This window comes from Trichosurus vulpecula, chromosome 7 (assembly GCF_011100635.1).
Source record: "Trichosurus vulpecula isolate mTriVul1 chromosome 7, mTriVul1.pri, whole genome shotgun sequence".
Classification (NCBI taxonomy): domain Eukaryota; kingdom Metazoa; phylum Chordata; class Mammalia; order Diprotodontia; family Phalangeridae; genus Trichosurus; species Trichosurus vulpecula.
In genome coordinates, this window is record NC_050579.1 from 250,871,447 (window position 1) to 250,898,317 (window position 26,871).

The window sequence follows — 26,871 nt, forward strand, 5'->3', positions numbered from 1 at the left end:
AGAAATTGGAATATGATATTCCGAAGGGCAAAGGAGCTGGGACTACAACCAAGGATCAACTACCCAGCAAAACTAAGCATAATTTTCCAGGCAAGGCGATGGACATTCAGTGAAATAAGGGAATTCCAGATCTTCCTGATGAAAAGGCCAGAACTCAATGGAAAATTTGATCTCCAAATACAAAACTCAAGAGAGACATAAAAAGGTAACCTGGGGGAAAAACCCCACAAACCTTATTAACTAATAAGGCAGGTTGTTTACATCTTTATGTTGGATTATATCATCTTATGTATGTTTTATATATATATATATATATATATATATGTATATATATATGTATGTATATATGTATGTATATGTGTTTGTGTATATATGTATATATACACACATGTATGCATGTGTATATGTATATACATATATAAGTCAGTCTTGAGAATGGTACAGCTATTTTGACAATTGAAAGGGATATACATAGGTTGTGAATGCCTGTATAAATTAACTGATGTAAAGATATAAAATATAAGTAAGAGATATAAAGGGAGGGCTATGAGAGGAGCAGTAAGGAGGTAGTAGATAAGGGTAAATTACACCAAATGAAGTGGCACAAAAACATATTATAGTAGAGGGAAAGAAGGGAGGGAGAAGAGCAGTATTTGTGTCATCTGACACAAATCTGACATTACTGTCATCTGATCTAGTTCAAGAAGGGAATAACATACCCTGATAAGTATAGAAATCTAACTTGTCCTACGGGAAGTAGGAGGGGAAGGGGGGAAAAGGGAGGGGGGTGGTCAGAAGGGAGAGGAGAAGTATCAAGTGGGAAACGGTAAGATAAGGGAGGGGAATAAAGAGGGAGGGTAAACTGAGGAAGGCGGCGGTCAAAGGCAAAACGTTGTTGAGGAGGAGAAGGGGAAAGGGAGAAATAAAAGCATAAACAGGGGGAATTAGGATGGAGAAAAAGACACAGATAGAAATCATAACCCTGAACGTGCAGGGCATGAACATTCTCACAAAATGGAAGCAGATAGCAGAATGGATTAAAAACCATAATCCTACAATATGCTGTTTACAAGAAACGCGTTTGAAACAGGGGGATACACATAGGGTAAAGGTAAAAGGCTGGAGTAAAACATATTGTACCTCAGCTAAAGTAAAAAAAAGCAGGTGTAGCAATCCTAATCTCAGACAAAGCAAAAGTAAAGATAGATTTAATTAAAAGAGATAAGGAAGGACACTACATCCTCCTAAAAGGCACCATAAACAATGAAGCAATATCATTGCTTAACATATGTGCACCAAGTGGTAAGGCATACAAATTCTTAGAGGAGAGGTTAAGAGAGTTACAGGAAGAAATAGACAGCAAAACTATAATATTGGGAGACCTCAACCTCCCCCTTTCTGAACTTGATAAATCTAACCTCAAAATAAATAAGAAAAAAGTTAAGGAGGTAAACAGAATTTTACAAAAGGCACATATGATAGGCCTCTGGAGAAAACTGAATGGGGATAAAAAGGAATATACTTTCTTCTCAAAAGTACATGGCACATACTCAAAAATTGACCATGTACTAGGGCATAAAAACCTCACAATCCAGTGCAGAAAAGCAGAGGTAGTCAAAGCATCCTTTTCAGATCATGATGCAATCAGAATCATTTTTAATAAAGAACCATGGAAAAATAAGCTAAAAACTAATTGGAAACTAAATAATTAAATTCTAAAGAATGAATGGGCCAAAGAACAAATCAGAGAAACAATTAATAACTTCATTCAAGAGAATGACAATAATGAAACAACATACCAAAACTTATGGGATGCAGCAAAAGCAGTTCTCAGGGGAAGTTTTATATCCCTAAATGCCTACATGAATAAAATAGGGAAAAAAGAGATCAATGATCTGGGCATACAGCTGAAAAAGCTAGAAAAAGAGCAAATTGAAAACCCCCAATTAAATACCAAATTAGAAATACTGAAAATCAAAGGAGAGATTAATAAAATTGAAACCAAGAAAACTATTGAATTAATTAATAAAACAAAGAGCTGGTTTTATGAAAAAACCAATAAAATTGATAAACCTTTGGCCAATTTGATTAAAAAAAAGAAAGAAGAAAATCAAATTACTAGTATCAAAAATGAAAAGGGTGAGGTCACCTCTAATGAAGAGGAAATCAAAACAACAATTAGGAATTATTTTGCCCAACTGTATGCCCATAAATTTGACAACCTTAGAGATATGGATGAATATCTACAAAAACATAAACTGCCCAAGTTAACAGAAAAGGAAGTAAAATTTCTTAATAACCCCATCTCAGAAAAAGAAATTGAGCATGCTATGAATGAACTCCCTAGGAAAAAATCTCCAGGGCCAGATGGTTTTACAGGTGAATTCTATCAAACATTTAAAGAACAACTAATTCCTATACTTTGTAGACTATTTGGGAAAATAGGTGAAGAAGGAGTCCTACGAAATTCTTTTTATGACACAAATATGGTACTAATACCCAAACCAGGTAGAGTCAAAACAGAGAAAGAAAATTATAGACCAATTTCTCTAAAGAATATTGATGCAAAAATTTTAAATAAAATATTAGCAAAAAGATTGCAGCAACTCATCACGAGAATAATACACTATGACCAGGTAGGATTTATTCCAGGAATGCAAGGCTGGTTCAATATTAGGAAAACTATTAGCATAATTGACCATATCAACAACAAAATTAGCAGAAACCATATGATCATCTCAATAGATGCAGAAAAAGCCTTTGACAAAGTACAATACCCATTCCTATTAAAAACACTAGAAAGCATAGGAATAAGTGGAACCTTCCTTAAAATTATAAATAGTATCTACCTAAAACCATCGACAAGCATTATCTGTAACGGGGATAAGCTAGATGCATTCCCAATAAGATCGGGGTGAAACAAGGATGTCCATTATCTCCCCTATTATTCAATTTGGTACTAGAAACTTTAGCTGTAGCAATAAGAGGAGATAAAGAAATTGAAGGAATTAGAATAGGAAAAGAAGAAACTAAATTATCACTTTTTGCAGATGATATGATGATTTATTTAGAGAATCCAAGAGAATCAAGTAAAAAACTACTTGAAATAATAAACAACTTTAGAAAAGTTGCAGGATATAAAATAAACCCACATAAATCCTCAGCATTCCTATACATTACTGACAAATCCCAACAGCAAGAGATAGAAAGAGAAATTCCATTCAATGTTACTATAGACACTATAAAATATTTGGGAGTCTATTTGCCAAGACAAACCCAGGGTCTATATGAGCATAACTATGACACACTTTTCACGCGAGTAAAATCAGATCTAAATAAATGGAAAAATATCAGTTGCTCATGGTTAGGCCGAGCTAATATAATAAAAATGACAATTTTACCTAAATTAATCTATCTATTCAGTGCCATACCAATCGAACTACCAAAAAATTATTTTACTGAGCTGGACAAAATAATAACAAAATTCATCTGGAAAAACAAGAGGTCTAGAATATCTAGGGTATTAATGAAAAGAAATGCTAGAGAAGGTGGCCTTGCTATACCAGATATTAAACTGTACTACAGAGCAGCAGTCTTCAAAACTGCCTGGTACTGGTTAAGAAATAGGGGTGTGGATCAGTGGAATAGGATAGGCACACAAGTAGGAGAAAACAACAAGTTTAGCAATCTACTCTTTGATAAACCTAAAGAGGCCAGCTTCTGGGCTAATAATTCACTATTTCACAAAAACTGTTGGGAAAATTGGAAAATGGTATGGCAGAAACTGGGAATAGACCAATATCTCACACCATACACCAAAATAAAGTCAAAATGGGTTCATGATTTAGGAGTAAAATCTGATACTATAAGTAATTTGGGAAAGCAAGGAATAGTTTACTTATCAGATTTATGGAAAAGTAAAGAATTGATGACCCAACAAGAGATAGAGAGCATTACAAAATGCAAAATAGATAATTTTGATTATGTTAAATTGAAAGGTTTTTGTACAAAAAAAGCCAATGCAACAAGAATTAGGAGGGAAGCAGAAAATTGGGAGAAAATCTTTCCAACTAGTTTCTCTGATAAAAGCCTCATTTCTAAAATATACAGGGAACTGAGCCAAATATATAGGAATACAAGCCATTCCCCAATTGAGAAATGGTCAAAGGATATGAACAGGCAGTTTTCAGAGGAAGAAATTAAAGCTATCTAAAGGCATATGAAAAAATACTCTGGATCACTACTGATTAGAGAAATGCAAATCAAAACAACTCTTAGATACCACATCTCTCCTGTCAGATTGGCTAAAATAACAAAACAAGAGGATGACAAATGCTGGAGAGGATGTGGGAAAATTGGAACATTGCTACATTGCTGGTGGAGTTGTGAGCTGATCCAGCCATTTTGGAGAGCAATTTGGAACTATGCCCAAAGGGCTATAAAAATATTCATACCCTTTGACCCAGCAATACCACTTCTAGGGTTGTATCCCAAAGAAATCACACAAGTGGGAAAAGGACCCATATGTATAAGGATATTTATAGCGGCTCTTTTTGTGGTAGCCAAGAAATGGAAATCAAAGGGATGCCCATCAATTGAGGAATGGCTGAACAAGCTGTGGTATATGCAAGTAATGGAATACTATTGTGCCATAAGAAATGGGGATGATACGGACTTCGTAACAATCTGGAAAAACCTACACGATATAATGCTGAGTGAGCGGAGCAGAGCCAGGAGAACATTGTACACAACCACAGATATATGGATTCTGTGAGGACCAACCCTGACATACTTCGCTCTTCTCAGCAACGTAAGGTGCAAGGACAACTCCAGGGGACTCACGATGGAGAATGCTGTCTTCATCCAGAGAAAGAACTGTGAAGTTTGAATGCAGATTGAGGCACACTTCATGCTCGCCTTTTTTCTTCTCTTTTGTTTTTGTTTTTGGTTTTTTTTTTTTTGGTTCTGTCTCTTCTTTCTCATGATTCACCCCATTGGTCATAATTCTTTTCCATAACTTGACTAGTGTATAAATTAATTCAATGTGAAGTTATACATGGTAATTATATGAGATTCCATGCCGTCTTGGGGAGGGAGGGAGGAGGGAGGGGAGCAAATCTGGATCTCAAAATTATGTAGAACCGTGTGTTGTAAACTAAAAATAAAAAAAAATTAATAAAACAAAAAAGATCATCTAAACCTCCCTGGTAGACACAAACACATAGATAACTCTGTCCAGTGTCACAGATTAGGGCCATGTAGGCTCGTAGAAGATGTTCTTCCCTGTCCTGGAGAATGTCCTACATAGATTCCAAATGGAAGTGAGGCTCAAAGGGAATCAGTTATTGGTCATATTAAAACAAATAAGTGTAGGAGGTAGGACTCGAACCTACATCTCTTCTAACTCTTGGCCCAATGTTCTTTCCTCTAGACCATGCTACCAGCTGGCAGATCCCCCATTTTGAATGGTATAAAGCAATGGGAACCATGCACGTATTTCTGAAGAGTCATAACATTCTGAAGCTGAAAGAGACCCTAAAGGTTATCTAGTCCAATCCCCTGATCTGCTTCCTTATTAGGAGAAAAAATACTTTAAAGCATTATCTTCCACAGGGTATATCCATTACAGACTCCATAATGAACCTCCTCATTGTATCAGCTTAAATAGTTTTGATTGTAATCTCTTTTAAACGGTCTTGGAAAAGAAGAAAAAGGGAAATATTTCCAAAAGATTTCCAAAAAAAGTATGAATACCTTCCATATGGCAATCAAGATTCTTTTGACTTCTATTAAAGTCAATTCACTGAGTGTATTGCTACAAACCAAATAAAGTATCTAGAAAAAAATTTAATGTTATTAATAAACTATAATTGGACTCTTGAAAAAAATATTATTTTGAGAAAGGGCACAAAGGCTTCGTAAGACAGCCAAAAGCAGTCTATAATATCAAAAAAAGATTAAGAACCTCTAGTATAGAGGGAGGAAAAAGAGGGAGAAGCAAGACCTCTTAGGGGATTGTTAAATTAGTTTTAGAGAAGCAATAGTGAGGGCCTTTATGAATGTGGGGGAAATGGGAATAGAGTGGAAGTGACAATGTCAACATGTCGTGGAGCTGACATCTAAAGAAGTTGGTAACTGAATATGAGAAGTAAATGAAAGATGAGTCCAGTTTTGACCATGGTAGTGAGCCCAGAAGAGATGTAAGGATTGGGGATGATAGTTTTAAGAATGATCTACATGGAAGTTGATAGTTGAAGTGACTGGAGTGGATAAGATTGTTAAAGAGGAGGGGGAAAAGAAGACAATCAGGAATAGACCCTTGCAGAACATCCACTTCAGGTAACTAGGAAGAGAATAAGGAACTAGTGAGGGAAGTAATTAGAGAGACCGGAGGAATATAATCATAAAGTACCATGTAAATGTCACTTATTAGTGTTATATGTGATATGTGGTATTAAATAGCTACTAGTGATATAAAATGGTCTAAGGATAGCAGGTTTGTGCTTCCTCAATGGAGATCTTACTTTCTTTTTACCATAACCCCTAATACTACACCAGCCATTTTATGAGTATTTAATATTAAGTAATACTAAATAATATATTTATCCTTCTAGGTCTTCCATCTGCTCCTTCACAGTAGATGTTCCTGACCTTTAGACTAATTGTAAAAACTGAAACCAACTAGAAGAATATAAATGTAAAACTTGATCTATGTCTCAAATATTGGACATTAGTTGTATAGTCATCCTCAAGAAGTCTGTCTTTCTTATAGCTTTTAGTTTGTATTTCTTGTTTGCTGTCAGAGAGCCTTTTAATAAACAACTGTTTATATTACCGTTTCTATTTCTAACTGTAGTACCAGAAGAGAACATTGCAACGATGAAGTATGGAGCCCAGGTAGTGAAAGGGGAGCTGAAATCTGCCTTACTTGATGGTGACACACAAAATTATGATTTGGATCATGGATTTTCTAGGCATCCGATTGATGATGACTGCCGTTCTGGCATTGAGATTAAATTAGGCCAGCCGTCGATTATCAATCACATACGAATACTCCTGTGGGATCGTGATAGCCGGTAAGTGATAATAGTGTGATTCAAAGAGGAATTAACATTATAGTTTGATTAAAATGACTTAATCTGTTAATGGCTTAGAGTTACACTTTGTTATGCTTAGGTTTCTTATAACTTTTTAGAATTTTAAAACTTCATATCTCAGTAACATTTCTGTTGAAACCCCTAGGAAGGAATTGAAAGGCCTAGTTCACCTAACAGTTTATTCTGATTATTTAAAGAGATTTTATTTATCAGTCTGTCTTGCAGAATTGGAAGTTTTTCAACACAGATGATAGACAAACAAATGCATGGAAGAATTAGGTGAAATTAGTCAGGGACTTCAACCACTGGAGCACTGAATTGAAAGACTGGGCCTCAATCCAGTGCTCCCCATCCCCAAAAAAAGTCACCCAAGAATAACTTGGCTCTTATAGTTTAGGGAGACTGCAGTGCTGAAGGGCACAACAAGTGCCATGTCTGCCAGTACTGCTTGGTGTTTTCATGACAGATAGTGCTCCTTCCTGGCTCTGGACACGTGGTGCTTACACATTATGGCAGTGATGAGGGTTTCCTCCTAACTGGGAGAGGGAAGAATATAGCCTGCTATTACATTCTAGGAGGGAGGCTTATATAAAATTAGGGCTAAATGAGCTCTTTGGTGCTTATATATCTGAGGTCCCCAGCTTGTCCCCTTCTCATTTTCTTCTGAACATACTGTTTCCTGGTCCCTTGTTGAATTTAATATAATGTTGATTGATTAAATGGGGCATACAGTATTTTTTTGAGTGAACATGAACTACTGAAAGGGGTAGGAACCATGAGGATTAAGGAGCTTATTATCTTTATAGTTTTCATGCCTGTCAAAACATTTATTAAAAGACTTTATTTTGTAGAAAAGCTCTTTTTGTTCAAACGGGACACAGCTTTGCTATATAGTCATCTAGTTCCCCTGTCACAAGAGTTGTAGTTCTGACCAAAGCCAAAAAAACTCTTTGCACATGTTGTAGAATTACAGGCTGAATTGCTGGTAACCCAGAGAGGTTCAAGAAGAGGTTATAATCAGTTTGTTGCTGTGTGATAAAATGAATGGGAGTGAAGGGACAACAGAAAATGAGAGAATTGTGTCACAAAATAAGCTGACCTTTTCTAGTCACAACTTTTGGCTACAGGCTGACATTTACAGTCAGTGAAATCTTTCTGAGATCAGTTCCGTTGATACTGCAGTAGAAATAACACCACCTCATATTTGAATTTACCTTAGGGAAGAGGTACCAATTAGTTCTGTGTATCACAGGTGAGCAGTGGAGTCCCAGGTAGCTTACTTGGAGAGAGGCAGTTAAACATTACTGAGAATTATTAGCCTACAAATTTCAGGTTGTCCTCAAAATGCACTTGTATTATTTTTTTCAGTAGTGCCAATTACTTCTCTCTTAGTTAGATGTGGATTATGGCGGGGTATTGGAAGAGTGGGAGGAGGTAGGGGAAAAATAAGCCTAAAACTGTGGTGAGAAGCCATTTTGCATTGGCTCTGCTCCTGAGAAGGTGGGATTAGCCAGTAGGTAGGGCTAAGGAAAAGTAGAAGAAAAATACATCCCTCTCTTTTATCTTGTGCCCTCCTTTTTGCATGACTGTGCTAATCTGTTAATTTAGAACTTAGAATTTATTTTAGAAGTATGAAAGAAACCAAGTTCTGTTTTCAGAAGAAGCAAATAACTTGACATGAACTTTCAGTGATGTGTGAAAAATGTAGTTAGTGAATAAAATGTTTTCTTTGATATTTATGCAATGATTTTTTTTTATACTCCCCCCCCCTCCAAAGGTCTTATTCCTACTACATTGAAGTGTCCATGGATGAACTTGATTGGATCAGAGTAATTGATCACTCAAAATACCTCTGTCGTTCTTGGCAAAAGCTGTATTTTCCTGCCCGGGTCTGCAGGTTAGTTCACGTAGATAAACTGTGTGATTGAAATTTTACATGTATTGGTTGGGTCTAGGTAAACTTAAAACACATGTATAAATATTGACTTTCCAATCACACTTAGTTGTGAGAGGCATATTTCATCTTTCCTTATTATAAAAAGAAAACTTTTTCATGGCACAAACTATCAAGCTTCATAAGCAGGAAAACTTCTTTGGAAAAATTAGAAAATTAATGAATATAGAGATGGGACTGTAGGTTTGGGGTGTAATATAGAATTATTCAGAACGCTTTATACTTCACATTAAATGACATTAAATGTCAAGTAACAAAAAAAAAGTTTCCAAATCCTATCCTCTGTCATAAAATCATAGGTATGTGATAAGTGGGAGGTGCATCTCTTTGAAAGTCATAGGACAGCTGTATGTTCAAAGAATGGCTTCACAAGAATTTCCAAGAGAAGGGAAAGGAAAATCAAATGCTGCCTCTATTTTCATTCTGGGTTTTTATGTTTCTTTAGGTGTAATTCATTTCCCTAAAATCCTGTAATGCTGCAAAACCCATATGAAGCAATAAGGTTATAGGTAAAAGAGGTGACATAGCCTGAAAATACTAATTTAGATTTTTTCAGAGGTAAAAGATTTGGGTCCTGACTTAAATTTTCTATTACTTGTTTCTAGGGTTTGAGAGTAATTCAACTTATTTCCCTTACATACTTTTTCCTATTATAGAAGAGATGTTATGGATGTGGATGAATCTTCTTCTTGCCTCTTTGCCCCTAGTGCTCCTATTCCTATCAATAGAAAAGCTCCCACGAGAGCATTGGGCAGAATCTTCTCGAGTTTTCTTGTTTTCCTGAAGTCAGAGGAGATAGAAGATGAGAAGGATGGGGCTTTATGGAAGAAAAAGCAGGGCAAGGGGAGGTACAGAAAGATAGCCACCCTAGTGGTCTCTTCTTTGATGCCTGTCCTAGAACCTTCTCAACCAGTATATCTGGTTTCTTCATGGGAGGCCTCCTAGAGTATTTACTTAGTTTTACTCTGTGGTGTGCAAGAGTAGGCCCTTACTTGGAACTTTTACCAGGGACTACCGTTATGCCTTTCAGCGTGTGATAAATTAAAAATTTCTGTCTATATGTCTTTTATCATGGGTATGATTGGACATAGTGCCATTAGATAAGGATCTTTGTGTGAAAATGAAGAAAATCAATTTTACTTCCCTAAAGAGGGACTAAAGTGTCTTTGGTCTGGCAGTTATTCTTTTATCAAAGGAATTTTGAATGGATTAAAATGAAAGACTAGGAATTGAATGAAGATTATGTATGTCAGAACTGCCTCAGGATGCTTTGTGAGTGACAAAGGGGGATTGAAACAGAGAATAAGATGCTTTGACTAAGGTTATTACACTTTGAGGGGATTTTTTAAAAAAGGCAAACATAGTAACAGCCAAACTGTCTAATACTGAGGGATAGATTTGCGTTTGTATTAAATTTGGGACAGTAGTCTGGTACACAGTAGGCACTAAAGAAATATTTGTTGAATTGAACTGAATCAAACCCTCTCCGTTTTGGGATGGTGGTGCTTGCCAGGATAGGGCCTGGGCTGTGGTGTTTGTTAGGAAATGACAGGTCTTTGTTAGTGAGACAAGCATCAGTATTAAAAATAATGCTATGTTTTTCACTAATCTGTTACCATTTTTATCATCATCATTTTGGTCCTTTTTTTCTCGCTCTTTGTCATCTTTGTGGTTTTCTATTTCTTCAGTCTTCATGAGTACAATACTACCTTTTGTCATTGTGTAGCAAGAGCACAATTCTGGCCTGTTTAGTTATACAAAGTCTAATTAAGGAAAAAATCAAAGACAAGGAAGGGTTCTTGACATGGCATTTCAAGGTGTTTTTATTATAAAGTGGCTAGGTGGTGTAGTGGATGGAGTCAGACACTAACTCTGTGACTCTGACAAGTCATTTAACCTTCCAACATCTGTAAAATAGGAATAATAAAAGTACCTACCTCGTAGGGCTGTGGTGAGGATCAAGTGAGGTAGTTTGTAAAGTACTTTGTAAACTGTAAAGCACTGTACAGATGTTAGCTGTTATTGTTAACATTAAAAATGGTGGACTATGCAGATTATCAACATTGACTTCCATGTTCTATTGGAAAAGGACATGAACCAGTCATGAAGAAGAGTAGATGCATATTAACTTACATGCAGTACTGACAAAAACATTTAAAGAACCAGAGGAAGACCACCAGCACAGGATGAAAAGCATGATGAGTTAAAATCTGTGCCAGTGGAGGGAGTTGCCTACACCATTGAGATTACAGATTTATCAAGTGTTAAAGTACACAAGAAAGCTAAGTTGCCTACAAGGCTAAATTATTGATATTGCATTACTTGATATGCTTGACCTTTTGTAGTAGTTAGGAAATAATTTAACGGCATCTAAAATATTCAGAAATAATAGCTAAATTTCGGTCCATAATACAAATAGCGTTCTTACGCTTGACATTTTATCATCATCATGGTGATCTCTTAAACATTTTTAATGAAGACCATGTTTTGAATCTACCTCTTCCTGTTTCTCTGATAAATCTTGTGTATCTTATTATTACTTTATTATGTGTCTCCTTAGCACTTAAGGATTTAGTTTACACAATATTAATTAATGCTCACTTGTACGTCACCATTAGTCTTTAGTCTTTTTCTTATGCATTCATATCTCTAACAAGTGTAAACTCTTTCAAGATAGGGAGTAAGCAGTCTGATTTTATTTATCCTCTACAACACCCAACATGGCCCTGTACTCCATGGCTACTCAGATATTGACAAACAAGATTCAAGGTCCCAAGGAACTTACTGTATAGTAGTAGAGATTTAGATTGGTTTAACATCAACACATAGTGATTTAAATAGCAGCTTTTAGTTGGTGTAAACCAGCTCTGGAGAGTTATATGGTAATTATAAGTTCTTCTCTTTTAGAGGAGGGATTTAGGAGTGTATGAAAAGGAAATTTGATTTTGGATTTGTTCTTAAAATGTAAGTGGAATGCTTAATGAAAACTGGAAAGCAGACTACTCCAGGCATTCCACGATGTAAAGAAAACCACATACAGGGAATGGCGGAAGTTCCCTAGCCTATTTCTTCTCAGAGCGGTGAAACCTTAGGCTAGTGAGAACATCCTCCGTGTTTAAAGCTCTTCAAGGAGGAAGATTCTAACAACCCTTTATACTGAGCATGTTGTTCCCTTTTTGCTATTTTGCATTTTGACAATCTGCTTATGTAACATTACCCACCCAAAAAAAGGCCTATATTTCCATTTTCTCCTCATAACCTACTATTTTTCACATGTGACGGGTCTTGGTAAAACAAAATTTTGCCTTGCCTATGGGGGAGGATTGCCATCTAATGTCAAAAATAGGGGTATCAGGCTTTCTAAATAATGACAGATGACAGAAAATTGTTTGCCAGGAATTAATGGCAAAAAGTAGATATTTGTCTGAATTTAGCCTATATTCTTCATTCTCTGGTTTAAACTCCATTCCTCTTATTCTGTTTTCTACAGAAATGAGAAAAAAAAAATGATTGCTCTGTGTGGTATAATTCTTCATGTGCTAGAAGACCAGTGTTGTCATAACCCTCTTCTCTAGGGAATATAATTCCAATGCTAACCTTTCCTCAGAAAGTTCTCAGAACTAACTGTCCTTTGAGGTAGCCTACTTCATGTTTAGTGTTATTGTTCATTTGTGTCAGCTGTGTCTGAGTCTTCTTGACCCCATTGGGATTTTCTTGGCAAAGATACTAGAGTGGCTTGCCATTTCCTTCTCTAGTTCATTTTACATATGAGGAAACTGAGGCAAACAGGCTTAAGTGACTTGCTCAGGGCCACACAACTAATAAATTTCTGAGGCTGGATTTGAACTCAGGTTTTCCTGACTCTTAGACCCCACACTTTATCCACCGTGCCACCTCGTTGCCCCTCATTTCATGTTTAGAAAGCTGTAATTGTTAAGTTCTTCATTATGTAAAATCTTAGTTTTTGTAACTCTTGTTTGTTAAGTTCCAGATCTTACCTTTGAGGGGGCCAAGTGAAAGGAGATTAGTCCTTCTTTTTTGCTATATGTGTCTCACTGCAGTGCTTCCTGTTGAAGGAGCTGCATTGTACTGTTGGAATTTAAGAACTGGATGGAGGGAGATACTTGAAGAGTAGAAAGGGAGGCTTGAGTATCAGAAGCATTTAGGTGGTACCTGAAAACTAGAATTCCTAATTTCATTCGCACTTGAGGGTTACAAGAAAGGAGTAGAGGAAGATTAGGTACCAAACTTAAGGATATAGAGTAGTCAGGGAGGTGCCTAATGAAGTACTGAAGAAGCTGAGCAAAGAGAGTAGAGGAGAACAAAGATGGAAACCATTGTATTGTTTCTAAGACTAGAGAAGATGTTGAATGTGATTGCCAATTCAGCCATGAAACTTTGTTTATGAGAGACTAGTAGAGTTAATTTATAGCTAAGTATTTGAAAAAACGTACAGACTGACTAATCCATTGCCTTATGTAAGTAACTTTAGTGTAAAGAAGTCCTGCTGGTTCTTCCCTTGACTGCATGATCACATAACAACCACCAATAATAATAACTCAAATGTGTGTAGCTCTTTGTCATTTGCACAGTGCTTTCCTCACAACCTAGTGAGGCATAAGGTAGTATAATTATTTTCCCATTTTACAGATGAGGGAATTGAGGCCATAATAGCAAGCCCCTCCCTCTACAGTGGTTCATACTCGAAGTTACCATAAGATCTTTGGATGTGTCTTCTATACCTAGAGAAGGAGAAAGGAGGAAACAGAAATGTAGGACTTTTTTTTCTCTTGTTTCAAGAGAAAATAACGTTATTGTTTTGGATATTCAGTCTCACTTGTGTAGTAAAATGTTGGAGACTCAGCTCCAGTGCCAGCATCTTCCTATTTCAGTTTCTATATTGTGATGAAATGAGGCACTCACGAGTTATTCAACATTTAATACAAGGAAGTTTACTTTGCCCTAACACAGCAAGGCTATGCAACAAATATATAGCCTCCCTTCACTTATCTAAATGGTGTCCCCTCATCTCTGTATAGAAATATGTCTGGGTCAAGCAGGACAGGGTAACATTACTTGAGCGGGCTTCAGATAGACAAGATTAATCACGAGATGCCCTTATATAGCAGGTCACCATAAAAAGTGCTTCCTTGACTTTCTCTGCTACTTACCTATTTCACTTTTTTTCTAGCTGTTAGATGTTGTATAGGTTTTTTTACTTATCACTAAATCACAACAATCTTTAGTTCTTTAGTTACAGAAGACATGAAACAAAGAAGTAAGGCTCACTATTCATGAAAAGTATTGTTTCTTCTTGAGTAACCTTGTATTATCATGTGTAGCTTTTTTTCTGTCTCTGTTTCATAAGTGGGCACTTTTATAGTTAGTTATCAGCTGATTAAGCTCTGTTCTTACTGCTTCACAGAATCATGCCATGTTTTCAGGTGTCCAAGAAAACTCTGTTGGAGCCCTGGGAAATTTAAAATAGCATCATTGTTTCCTTAAATTAATTTTTTAAGCTCACGGTTAGTTTGCATTATAAACTTATATCCTGTTCCTCCCACTTACCTGTTTCTATTTTTACTGGCAAATAATCATGCAAATGAAGGATATAGTTTTAGAAGAGTGCAACACAAAATGAAGCCACATGGTGTCACTAAGCTGTAACATTAGCTTTCTTTAGAACCAAGTAAAATGTGAGACTGCTTTTTCATCATATTTAAATGTAAATTGTTCTGAAATCTGTGACTTGTGAAATCACATATTAAACTATTTATACTTTTTAAAAAAATTTCCACCATAGAGCATTAATTGTGTTGGATGTTCTCCTTGCTGATATGCTAGTATCAGCCCTTGGCCTCTGTCATCTACAAAATACAGCAAATATGGCCTTTCATGTTGCCTTTGTGCAGCTCTGTTAAAAATTATTTCATTTTTAACCTTCTTGCTTTTGAATTTAGAGAACAATAAAGAAATGGGGAAACGCAAAGTAAACTTGCAAAATGGTTATATTTTCTTTGAAGAACTTATAATATTGTATAAATAACTCAGGTTCTTTATAGAACATTTCAACATGACCCAGCTTTGGAAACCAGAGATAGTTGGATATAGAAGCAGTTCTTAAAGTGTGGTCTGGACCCCTAGGAGTCCCCAAGATCCTTTCAGGAGATCTATGAGGTCAAAACAATTTTGGTAGTAATACTAATATGCTATTTGCCTCTTAAAATACTACTCCATTTTTCCAACAACAATCTGTGTGAGGCTGGATTTTCTTCATATACTCCAACCAGAACAACATAACAGATTTAATGCAGAAGACTCACTGTCCTCTATTATGCCAGACATTGAGATTTGTAAAAACATGTAAAATAGTGCCATTCATTAAATTGTTTTTGTTTGGAAATTACAGTTTTTTTTCATAAAAATATGTTACTTATGTTAATATGTAGTTCGTTTATTAGTTATTTCTAAGTGAACTAAATATTTTTCAAATTTATTGAGTTTTAATTTCCAATATGATAAATATTGGTATATAACCCATGTAAACAAAAGTTGTTTGGGGTCCTCAATAATTTTTAAGGTTATATATGTGTCCTCAGTATATTTTTAAGAGTGTAAAGGGTGTAAAGTTTTTAAGAGTGTAAAGTGAGATCAAAATTTTTTCAAAACTGCTGGAATATAGGAAGCTACAGAGAACATGAGTATTTAACAGTTTAGAATAAGAGAGACTTCCTAAAGTCATTGGTTTAGTTTTGAAGATACTTTTGGGAACGAAATCTCTTTCCTCAGGTTTGGTATGATAATCCTAATCACAACTTCTTGGGCCAGAAATAGGTATAATACCAGTGGCTAGCTGGTTAGGCACTCTGGGAGAATTTGATTTGCCAGAATTTCCTAAGACCTATCGAAGACAAATATTTGATTTGTCCCTATATCCAGGGAAGGCTTAAGTCAAAAAACACCTTTGTCTACTGCCCCCAAGGTCATTATAAACCAAAAACTGTTGTGGATTCTCTTGTTATTGCTGACCCAAAGGTAAAAACAAATGTTCTTAACTAGTTTTTTTTTCTGGCTATGTTTGTTTAATCAAAAAATTTCTGGAACTTTCTCCATGTCAAAACAACAAGCATTTATTAAGCGCTTGCTGTTTGCCAGGTATTATGCTAAGCATTGGTGATACACATAAAGGTAAAAAACAGTCTCTGCCATCAAGGAACTTACAGTCTTATGGGGAGAATCAACATGCAAACAAATATGTATAAAAAAGGTTTTGGATGAATGTGACAATCTCAAAAGGGAGGCACTAACATTAAGGAAAACTGGGCAAGACTTCTTGCAGAAAGAGGAATTTTAGCTAAGACTTAGAGAAAATTGGTAATGCAGAAGGATGGTGATGAGGAGGGAGAGAATTCTGATGTGGGAAACATGCCTGGGAAAATGCCTGGAGTCAGGAGGTAAAGTGTTCAAGGAACAGTTCAAGGCCAGTGTCAGTTGAGTACACAGAGAGGAGGAAGGTGTAAGAAGACTTGTAGTAAGGAATGAGTCAGGTTATAAAGGCCTTAAATCTTATTTAGTCCCCTGGAGGGACTAAATAAGTCCCTTCAGGAAGCACTGGAGTTTATTCAGTAGGGGGATGACATGGTTGGACCTGCACTTGAGGAAGATCACTTTGATAGCTGAGTCGAAGGATAGACTGGAGTGGGGAGAGACTTAAGGCAGAATCTAAGAGATTTTTGAGTCTTTTTTAAAAAATGTAGCAGACCTCTTTGTCACTCTGGTAAGAACATATGGATCACTTCTCAGAATGTTTTTAAATGCATAAAATAAAATACATAGGATTACAAAATGAACCTGGAGTCCTGCCTCTGACCAATATTAGCTGCGCAACCATGTGTAATTTCCTTCACTAATATCAGTGACCCCAGACAACTCTCAGACACTTATTTTATAGATAAGTTATCAGTCTTTATCAGTCGGAGGAGTTTCCACACCTTACTGCCTGCAGTGGTAAAATCATGGACTTGGACAAAAACAAACAAAGTAAACACTAATATTGAGAGGTCTCTAGAGCACATGGATCATAGGTTAAGTTTAGCTAAAATTTTTCCAGCTGATTCTCGGTACTATTTCCATCATCTCTTGTGGTGTCTCTTAAGAACTTATACCTCTTTAGGGTGTAATAGAGTTTATTTAGTTCAGCAGTGCAACTGAACCTTGTTTTAAGCATTTTTTCTAGATATATGCTAGAGGATTAGCTAAAATTAAACTCCTTGACATAACATGAAGTGCTATCAGTTAACTAGTCTCTTCAACTCCTCAGTTCTCATCTATAGTTATTCTTAAGAAATATCTTTTGTTGTGGAGGGTTGGGGGGAGGACAGAGTAGGAATCATATATTATGAGTACCACCCGTTCCCTCCCGCATGCCTGTATTCAGAATAATCCCATTACCTTAAATATTTTCCTCCTTCTTTGGTATGCCTACCCTTCATAACCTACCTCCCTTCCCCCTATCCTTTCCAGTCTGCTTGAACTATGTACCCTTCCTCTAGCTCTCCCCCGCCCCACTTTGATCCCATGACACTGGTTTCCATACTATTCCTTGAATAAGAAACTCATCTGCTGTTCCTCCTGCATGGAATGTTCTCCTTCCTTATGTTCACCTCCTGGCTTCCTTCAAGTCTCAGCCAAAATCTTACCTTCTCTAAGAAGCCATTCTCAATCATGCTTAATTCTAGAGCCTTCCCTCTCTTGATTATTTCTTACTTATCCTATACATACACACACACACACACACACACACATTATATATCATATATACATATGTATATACAGAGAGAGAGAAAGAGAGAGAGAGAGCACGAGAGCTTATTTGTACACAGTTACTTTCGTGGTCTCATTAGAGTGTGAGCTCCTCAAAGGCTTTTGCCTTTTTTGGATCTTCAGAACTTGACACTCAGCATGGTGCTGGGCATTTATAAATGACTGACTGACTGTATCTATCATTTTCTTTGATACTTAGCTCAAGATTCCTTCCCTATGAAATCTTATGTAAACATTAGTGGGATTATATGTATTTGATATTTGTTTTCTAATGGATTCACATATATGTACTTTTTATATTTCTTTATCAAGAATTTTTATTTCCTTATTAAAATAACTGAAACCATAGAAATCAGTATCTCAGCATCCACATGTTGGTTATGGAGAAAACAAAAGATTTAACACAAACTCATATTCTTCATGTAACATAAGTAATTTAGGGAGACGTTAAGTAGGCAATTATTAAGAGAAAATTGATTAGAGGGGAAAAAATCACATCTTAAACAACATAGTGTAGCCTACTTGAAGTGTATTTAATCAAGATCTGTTGCTGTAAATATAGCTTATGTAGAGATATGGATGAATGAGTTGCATTTGCTTCAATCATTTAGTGAATTAGTACTTCCAAACCCTATTCATAGATGTACACAGACACATGTAAGTTGAAAAAACAGTATGCAAAGTTTTCAAAGCTACTTAATTGTTTTGGTCCTTAAAAATACACACACACACACACACACACACACACACACACACACACACACATACGTGTGTGTGTATGTATGTACATTTTTTTTTTTTTTACATAAAGTGCTTTTTTAATGAAAGAAATTTTAAAGAGATGTACAGTCAGGCTCAAGTTGTGCAGTTCACAAGCATGGAGGGGAGGGAAAAAAGTCATATTTAACCAAGGACTAAGCTGGACTTGCCACCAGGTGGATTTCTTCTGGATGGTGCTGGTGCTGATGCAACTGGGCTGGGGACAGGTGCAGCAGGCACAGATTTCTCTTCATTCTGTCCCAGGTCAACTTGTAAGTCTGCCTCCATATTTTCATGGACATCACCTTCTCCCTTGGGACCTAAAAAATCTCCAGGACCAGCTTCAGAAGAGTTTCTTCTTTGGAGTCCAGATGGTTTGGAATTATCCCTACTAGACTGAGCCCCTGCTGACTTGGCCCAGGAAGGTTGATTTTCTTCAGATGTTCCAAAAATATTAGATGCCATTTTGTTCTTTCTCACTGGTGGTTCTGTAGGCTCATCAAAGCCCAAAGTAAAATTAGATCCACCACCTGGAGGACGTAACACGCGGGAGCTATTCCTGCCATTCGGGTCAACGCCCTTGAAGGTGGTGGTGGTGGTCATGGCGGAGCCGGAGCCGCACCGGGGCGGGGGTGGACGGACGGGTGAACAGACAGAGAGCAGCGCGGCTCTCGGACGATGTCCAACTGAACACACTGAAAGGCACAGACACACAAAAAACCCACCCTCTCTTTTTTTTTTTCTTTTTAAGAGATTTATTCTTGATATCAAAGGCCAGATTACTTTTTTTCCTTTTCCTTACTAGACTGTTAGTATAAATATTCAGTACATGTTTAAGAAAAGAATGAGTTGTTATTCTATCCCCACTCCTAGGTCTACCCATCTCTCTCCTGGTTATTCCTTTAAGCTTAAAGAAATAAGTAGATGACTCTTGCTTTCTATGCCTCTTCACTTCCCCTTTGTTTATTGGTATCAAGTTTCAGACACTTATTTGGATGTTTTAAAGCCTTGGCACCTCACTTTTTACTTCTTAAAATAAAAATCAAGAGACTGCTAGAGAAGAAATGTAACTTAGGTTCTTTAGGGGATAAATGCTTTCTTTTTGGAAAATGTTTGTTTGACTAGGAAACATTTTCCATAGATGTCTTTTTTTTTAAGTTAGTTTTTGCATATATGGTAAAGCACCTGTAGTGTTTATATGTTTGTTAGAAAATTCTTCCTGAGATTTCAAGCCTTTCAGTTCTTGCAATACCAGAGGCTCCAGAACATTGTCGTAAAATCCTTGAATTCTTTAGGCAAGATGTTTATTTTCTTAGGACAGTAAGCCTAGTAAGTAGAGAATAGTTACAGGAAAGTTTCCAAAGTTGGTGAGTTTCTGGTCCCAGCACACTGAACCTAGGAATCTGATGAATGGAGAGTGGACTTGATGTACTTTTGAGTTATGGGAGGGTTACTGGGGAGTTCGGAGGAGAAGGGCTATAAAAGAGTATGGTAAAGGACAGTCACACTAGGTCAGAATTAAAAGATTCTCTGAGGAGAAATTTTAAAAAAAGGTTATCACAGGTAACATTGTGAGAACAGCAGATATTCCCCAAACAAAGCGCTTTCAAAGCAATCTAATGCAGAGGATAAAGGCTTTGTTTTTAGGAAATGGGATGTAGCTTCCCTAATGTCATTGTCTTCTGGAAGACCAAGAAGGTAGAGAAGCTAGCTAAGCAATCCTTGGAGAAAAAAAAATTACCAAATGAAACTTTCTGTGAATCATAATTCCATTTTACCAAGTCTGTTTCCTTTAGTAATATTCTGAAAAAGATAATGTTGAAATAATTAACTGGTAAAAATTCCTTGTTTCCTTCAGTGGGGAGGGTAGATGCCATCTATATGTCCTCATCCATTTTTCCTCATCCCATACTAGGTGCAAAGACAAAAGTAATCTGATTAGAGAAGCACACAGAACCTCCTATACAATTTAGCATTGCACTTAAATATATAGCATTTGAAGTTGTTTGTTAATGAGGTTGTAAGCTCCTTCTGAATCTTACATGTCTTAGATGTATCTTTCATTTGGGGACCTAGCACATACAAAATGCTTTATAGGTCATAGCATTTCTGGATACAGGTGTCTAGACTCTAATATTTGAATGGTCTTGTGATATTGTTGATCTGGAGTGAATCACAATCCATCTATGTTTACCCATTCTGCATAATTCTCTTTCATCTCTGCACGTAAAGTTCACCACAGGGGATTGTCTGACTTCCTGGGGACCTTCCTTATATTCTCTTGATACCCTGAAGATAGCAGCAGAGTTTTCAGACTGCCCTGTGGGTGTACTATACTCTGTTTATGTGACTAACCCATCTTATTTCTCAGTCAGACATTGCTTTGATGATGTTCTTGACACCACTTTTCCTGTGTGATTCCCTGACTCCAGTGTGTGGGAATATGTGTACCATGCTCTTTTCCATTGCACTCTGGGTGGTACTTCATTTCTTTGAAGACTATAGGTTATATGCCTTGCAGCTATATATTACAGGAAAAATATTGGGGTTGAAAAGATGTACCTTTGTTTCAAGGAGAAACTTAGGATCATTTAAAAAAAAAGCTTTGCACTTTTTCAAAGTCTCTTCTCTTCCTGTTTAATTCTGGGTCTAGCTCATCGTCCATTTGCAATGGCTGCCCCCACCACGCACGCGCGCGCACACACACACACACACACTCGCGCGCACACACACAGATGGTTGAGCTCTTTACATAGTATATAAATAGACATTTTTCAGCCACTTAGTTTTTTTTTCCTGTGTGATTAGGGTGAACTCATTTGAGTGATGTTGGGCAGGTTATAAAGGGAACACCAAGGATTTTATTTCTCTTTTCTTTTTCTTTTTCATCCTGTAATGGCTAGGGAGCCACTGGACTTGAATGAATAGGTGCGGTGACGTGGTTACATCTGTTTTAGGAGGATCACTTTGACACCTGTGTAGAGGATGGAGTGGAGTGGGGAGAGATTTAAGGAAGGTAAACCAACCATCAGGATATATTCCATTTTTCTGGGTGTGAGGTGGTAAGTGCTGCCTACATGAGGGTGGTAGCCATGTCAAAGGAGAGAACAGGGTATATATGAGTGATATTACAAGGGCAGAAATGACAACATGGCAACAAATTAGATATGGGAGGCAGGGGAGGTGGGACAGAGTGAGCAACTGAGGATGACACCTAGATTGTGAGCCTAGGTAACTGGATAATATTTAGGTCAAAGTCTGGATCACTAGGATATCAGTAGATGAATGGTGGTATTCTCAACAGTAGTAAAAAGAAAAAAGGAAGACGGGAGGGTTTGGTAGGGAGAATGGGGAAAAAATAGTGAGTTTCCCATGTTACATGTAAAAAGACATCCATTTTGAGATGTCTTAGGCAGTTGGAGATGTGAGAGTGAAGGTAAGCAGAGATGTGAGGCTGGAAAAGTAGATTTGAAAATCGTTAGCATAGAGATAATAATTGATTCCATGAGATTTGATCAGATCACCAAGTGAAATGTTATAGAGGAAGAAGAGAAGAGGGCTCTAGGTACCTACTGCCATCTGCAAACAGGAATACCTGAAACGCCTCTCTATTTTAGGGAATCTTTTGATGTGGACTTTGTGTTGGAAATCCTTCATCCCACTGGTGAACATGTTTCCTTGTTTTATGTCTTGCCTGATACTAGAAACCAGAGGGTCTTTATATATTTCAAGGAATCTTGTATAATTTTGAGGTATATATGGAAAATACTTTGTGGGAAGGGAGTCTTTAAACTGGCATTTTGGTCTAGTGAATCAAGGGATTTTTTTCATAGTCGTACACAGTACAACAAGATCTTGAATTCTGTTTCAGTCAGATGTGTGATGGTAAAGATGTGGTCTACTGTAGAATATCCCTTGAAATCCCTGCCTTTTTTAATACTCTTATAAAGGAGATCCTCAATATGTAATTAGGTTATTCTTATAAAAATTTTAAATTGGTTGGTAAGCTAGTTGTTGATGTTCTCTTGGTCACTTTTTTTTTTTTTTTTTTTGGTAAAAATGTCTGAGTTTTTTCCCCATGCTTTTGCAATCTTCTCCTCCAGACACAGTCCCTCAAAACCCTCAGAATTGTGCTGCCGCATCTACAGACTCCTTCTATAAAGTACCAGTCTCTACAAAATGATTGTGGTATTGCCTGTATTCACATTGTGGGAAGGAGACACTCGAGGCCAGAGGAGTTTTACACTCATTTTTCCACAGGAAGTTGATTAAGAAATGAGTTATTTGAACAATTCTCATTTTCAGTAAAATCATCAGAGCTTTTCTTAGTGATTGTTGTAAGGAATACAAACCTGTAGGATTAAGAAGCCTTCTGACACTAGGTTAGCTCAGGGGAGAGTAGACCAAAAGTGAAACCAGATTGCTTGTCAGCTGCCAGAAATTCTGGGCAGAGTGCCAGACTTGATTCACCTTTTAAAAATTCATCTTCTAGTATGAAAATAGAGGGCTTGATCTCTGCAAGCAATGGTGTCCCCATGAACATTTTGAGATTTCTTTCAGCCCAAGGTTCATTATTGCTGTGAGGAAAGGTGAGAGGTGCCATCACTCAGGGCTGGTGGCTCTCACTTCATTTATGAGCTATAATATTTTCTTTAGCAGCCTTATTTCATTATGTTTAAAATTATAATTTGCTAAGTTAATAATGATTTTTCCAAATAATGTGGGTCATCTATACACATAAATGTGTTTTGCATGTTAGGAAGCTGTAGGTTTAATTTCTGGTAGTCATAGAAATTCTCTGCACGCTCTCAAGCTGTTAGACTATAACAGCTGTTTTAGTTCATTTCACCCTGCAAGAGAAATGTGATGTGGACCAAAATGATCAGTAATTGTATATTTTGAAAGCTAAAACTTCCAGTTACAGAAAGAGCTAATTTACTCATTAGATACTGATAAAACTGTAGTATTCTGTGGACTTCAAAGATTCTGTTATCTCTTTCCTAAGACTATACAAGAGATTCTTTGCTAAAAGATAATTTAACTTTTTTTTTTCTTTTTGAAAACTGCCTTTATGTTGCCTACTGTAATTTTGGAGCTGTAATGCAAACTATATAACTATAATGCGGAGCTACTTGATGTTTTTCTAAAGGAAGATGTTAAGAGATTTTCATGCGGGGCAAGATTTCAAAGTGCTCTGCTTTATTTTATTTTTGTTGATCTGTTGGTCAGTTCCTACCATCAGTGATCCATTTAATGATGGAGGAAGCATTTTGTCCTTCTTATTTCTAAACTGATGGATAAACATGATTTGGGGAGATACACAGATAGATGTACTACAGTACTTAATTCATTGTAAAGTACTTAATTCACTCTGTGCATGTGAAACAGATAATGAGGCTCCATTTTTGTTAATTTGCATATTGAGGTCTTGTATACATAACAAAAGAATACCAAGATACTGGGTCTTTTCTTCTTTAAAGTCTTTACTAAGTAGCTGACAAAAAATATTTTGATTAAACATTCTTCCTTAACTGGAAACTTTGGGGCATTTTTCGTGTCTGAACATTGTTTCCTTTGATATTATGGGACTTATATTCAGTGTAGTAGAAGCATCACATTAGTGTGCTATCATACCTAATGACATACTTTTCTTAAACTTCCATTTTACTGTGGATTTTTCATTGTATGTTTGATGGCAAAGATTTGGTTAAGGAAAGAAATCAAGGTGCATTTTTTATTGCTTTAAGTAAATTAAAATTGGACAAACTAATAGGCATAAAAAAGAGAATTTGGGGCTGATCACTCACTATACAAAAAGAATCTTTATTGAGTCGTTTGTCACAGGAGTCCTCTTAATAGCAATCCCTCTTAGAAACCTTCCCTCACTAAAATCCAGTTCACTTGCAAGTCATGGCATCATCTTCCTGATGTCATAGTCCTCTTTGAGAACAAAGGACAAAAACCATAACACAACCTTAGTACATTTAAAATATAATTAAGTTTTTAAATGTTTATATGTAGCTTTTCAGAAATACATCATTTGTATCTGGGAGGTACATTGCATGGGGATTGGTTATGGAGAGTCAGGAACCAAAAAGATCTTTACAAGTTAAAGCACTGGACTGAGTCTCATAAGGTACAGTTCAGTAGCAATTAATGTACTGGGATTTAGAAAATCACATTTACAAATATAAGGTGAGAGGGTCATGGTTAGAAAGATCTGTTTTTTGTTTGGTTTTTTTTTTTTTTTGGGTAGATTATAAGCTTGGTATTAGTATGTAGTGTGATGTTTTAGCCCAAAGAGTTGATGAGACATGGGGCTGATCCAGAGAGACATAATTTACAGGAATAAAGAGATTATAGTCCATATCTGGTATATTATATTCAGTTTTGCTTACCACAGTTTAAGTAGGATATTGATATGTTGAAGACTGTCTCTGGAGCAAGACAACCAGGATGGTAATGGACCTTGAGTCTGTGTCATAGCAAGATCTAGTGAAGGAACTGAGAATTTCAGCATAGGAAGCAGAAAACTCAGTGAGCAGTTGAGATGATAGCTGCTTTTAAAGGGTTGTCATGTGAAGGAGGGATTGAATTTATTCTCTTTGCTCCAGCAGTGAGTGTTAGTTACAAAGGGGGCTAGTTAGGCTTTATGTGAGGAATAACTTCTTAACAATCAGAGCTAGCAGTCAGTCAGAAGCATTTATTAAACACATACTCTGCCAGGCACTAGGGATACAAAACCAAAAATGAAACAGCTCCTGCCCTCAAGGAGGTTCCTTTCAATAAGAGACAAGAAGTATGTGCATAAATATGTACAAATATGTGCAAATAAATAGAAGGTAAATATGCAGGGGACAGGAGGCTGGGAAGCTTGAGGATTAGTGAGGCTTCACATAGAGAAGGTGGGGCTTGAAGCTAGGGATTCTTAAAAGTGGAGATGAGGAGGAGTATATTCTAGGCATGGGGAGTAGCAGCACAAAGGCATGGAGGTGGAAGATGAAGTAGTGTGTTGTATTGGTAATTAAGGAGGGCTTTTAGCACTTATTCAGTTAAATTAGATTAAATTAGAAGTCCTTGATGACCTGCTTGTCTCAAAGGAAAGCCTAGTTTACATGGTTTCGAGTGACATGTTTGTGACATCAGAGGCTTTTAGACCATGTGGGTTTAAGTCCAAATTGTTGTGACGCTTTTAGGTCACATGGGTAAGTCGCATGTGTGACTCACCTTTGACCCTGAACAAGATATATAAACCCAGAGGTTGGCGTTCTTGCTTGAGGCTCTCACTCCTGGAGGCGCTGGACTCTGGGCAGCTGCTCTAAGAGCATCTCAGCTCACCCAAATGTTGATGGTTTCTTGGTAACTATGAATTGTATTTGGTCTGTTTATAATGTATGTTTGTAATTTGTTTGTATTTGCTCTGAAGTTCAGGGTGCTGCCTTTTTCCCCAGAACTAAGTATGTTGGATTGAAATAAGATTGTTAACCCCTTAATGTTGCTTTCCTTAGTAAAGCAGATCAAAAGAACCTGTGCTGGCAGCGTTCTTGTTGTTGGGCTTGTGTTGGTCTTTCACACTCACAATAACTGCTAGCTGAATTGTTGCAACATGTGTGAGGGATACCACGGTTTCACTGGACCATAACATGTAAGGGGAGTAATGTTGGATCAGTAGATTGGGGCCAGGCTTTCATTTTAGGAAAATCACTGTTGGCTGTTGTGTGGAATGGGGTAAAACTTGAGGTAGGAAGACCAATTGTAATAGTCCATGAAACGGTTATTCACTAAAGTGGTGACTGAATGGCAAGAAGCAGGTGTAATAGATGATATGGAGACATGTTGTAGAGTTGACTCTTATTCAGCTCCAGTTTGAACTAAATGACTTCTGACAACCTCTCTAGCCCTGAAATCCTGAGAATTTGAGTCTAGAAATACATTCTTTTCTGTAATTCTGATTGTGGTGTTGATTTAGTGAGACATGGAATGAAGTTAACAGCAGGTTGTTGATCGGCTCTCTTGGCTATCTAGTGAAGTATTACTCACCTCCTTTTGTATCCCCTAGCTCCTCTTAGATCAAGTACTACTCCACATAAGGTATTTCTTGATTCCCTTGTTGTTTGTATCTTTCTCTTCCTTCCCTATGAAATCCCTTCGTATTTTAAAAAATGTATTCTGTACATACTTTTCCCTGTGAAGGCAGGGATTGCCTCAAATTTTTATTTGTATCCCCAGTGCCTAGAA

At 36.8% G+C, this 26,871-nt stretch overlaps 2 protein-coding genes across 2 annotated transcripts in view; one reads left to right on the plus strand and one right to left on the minus strand.

Moving 5' to 3' along the window:
- Positions 1-26,871, plus strand: part of BTBD9 (BTB domain containing 9) — a 552,498-nt gene that overhangs the window by 146,601 nt on the left and 379,026 nt on the right. The window contains exons 5-6 of the mRNA XM_036768793.1: positions 6,857-7,076; positions 8,875-8,994. Of these exons, the coding sequence (XP_036624688.1) occupies positions 6,857-7,076; positions 8,875-8,994 (340 nt within the window). The remainder of the gene's footprint in view (positions 1-6,856; positions 7,077-8,874; positions 8,995-26,871) is intronic.
- Positions 18,683-19,358, minus strand: LOC118858303 (jupiter microtubule associated homolog 1-like). Its single transcript, XM_036768794.1, has one exon. The coding sequence runs from the start codon at positions 19,234-19,236 to the stop codon at positions 18,778-18,780; it is 459 nt and encodes a 152-aa protein (XP_036624689.1). The 5' UTR covers positions 19,237-19,358; the 3' UTR covers positions 18,683-18,777.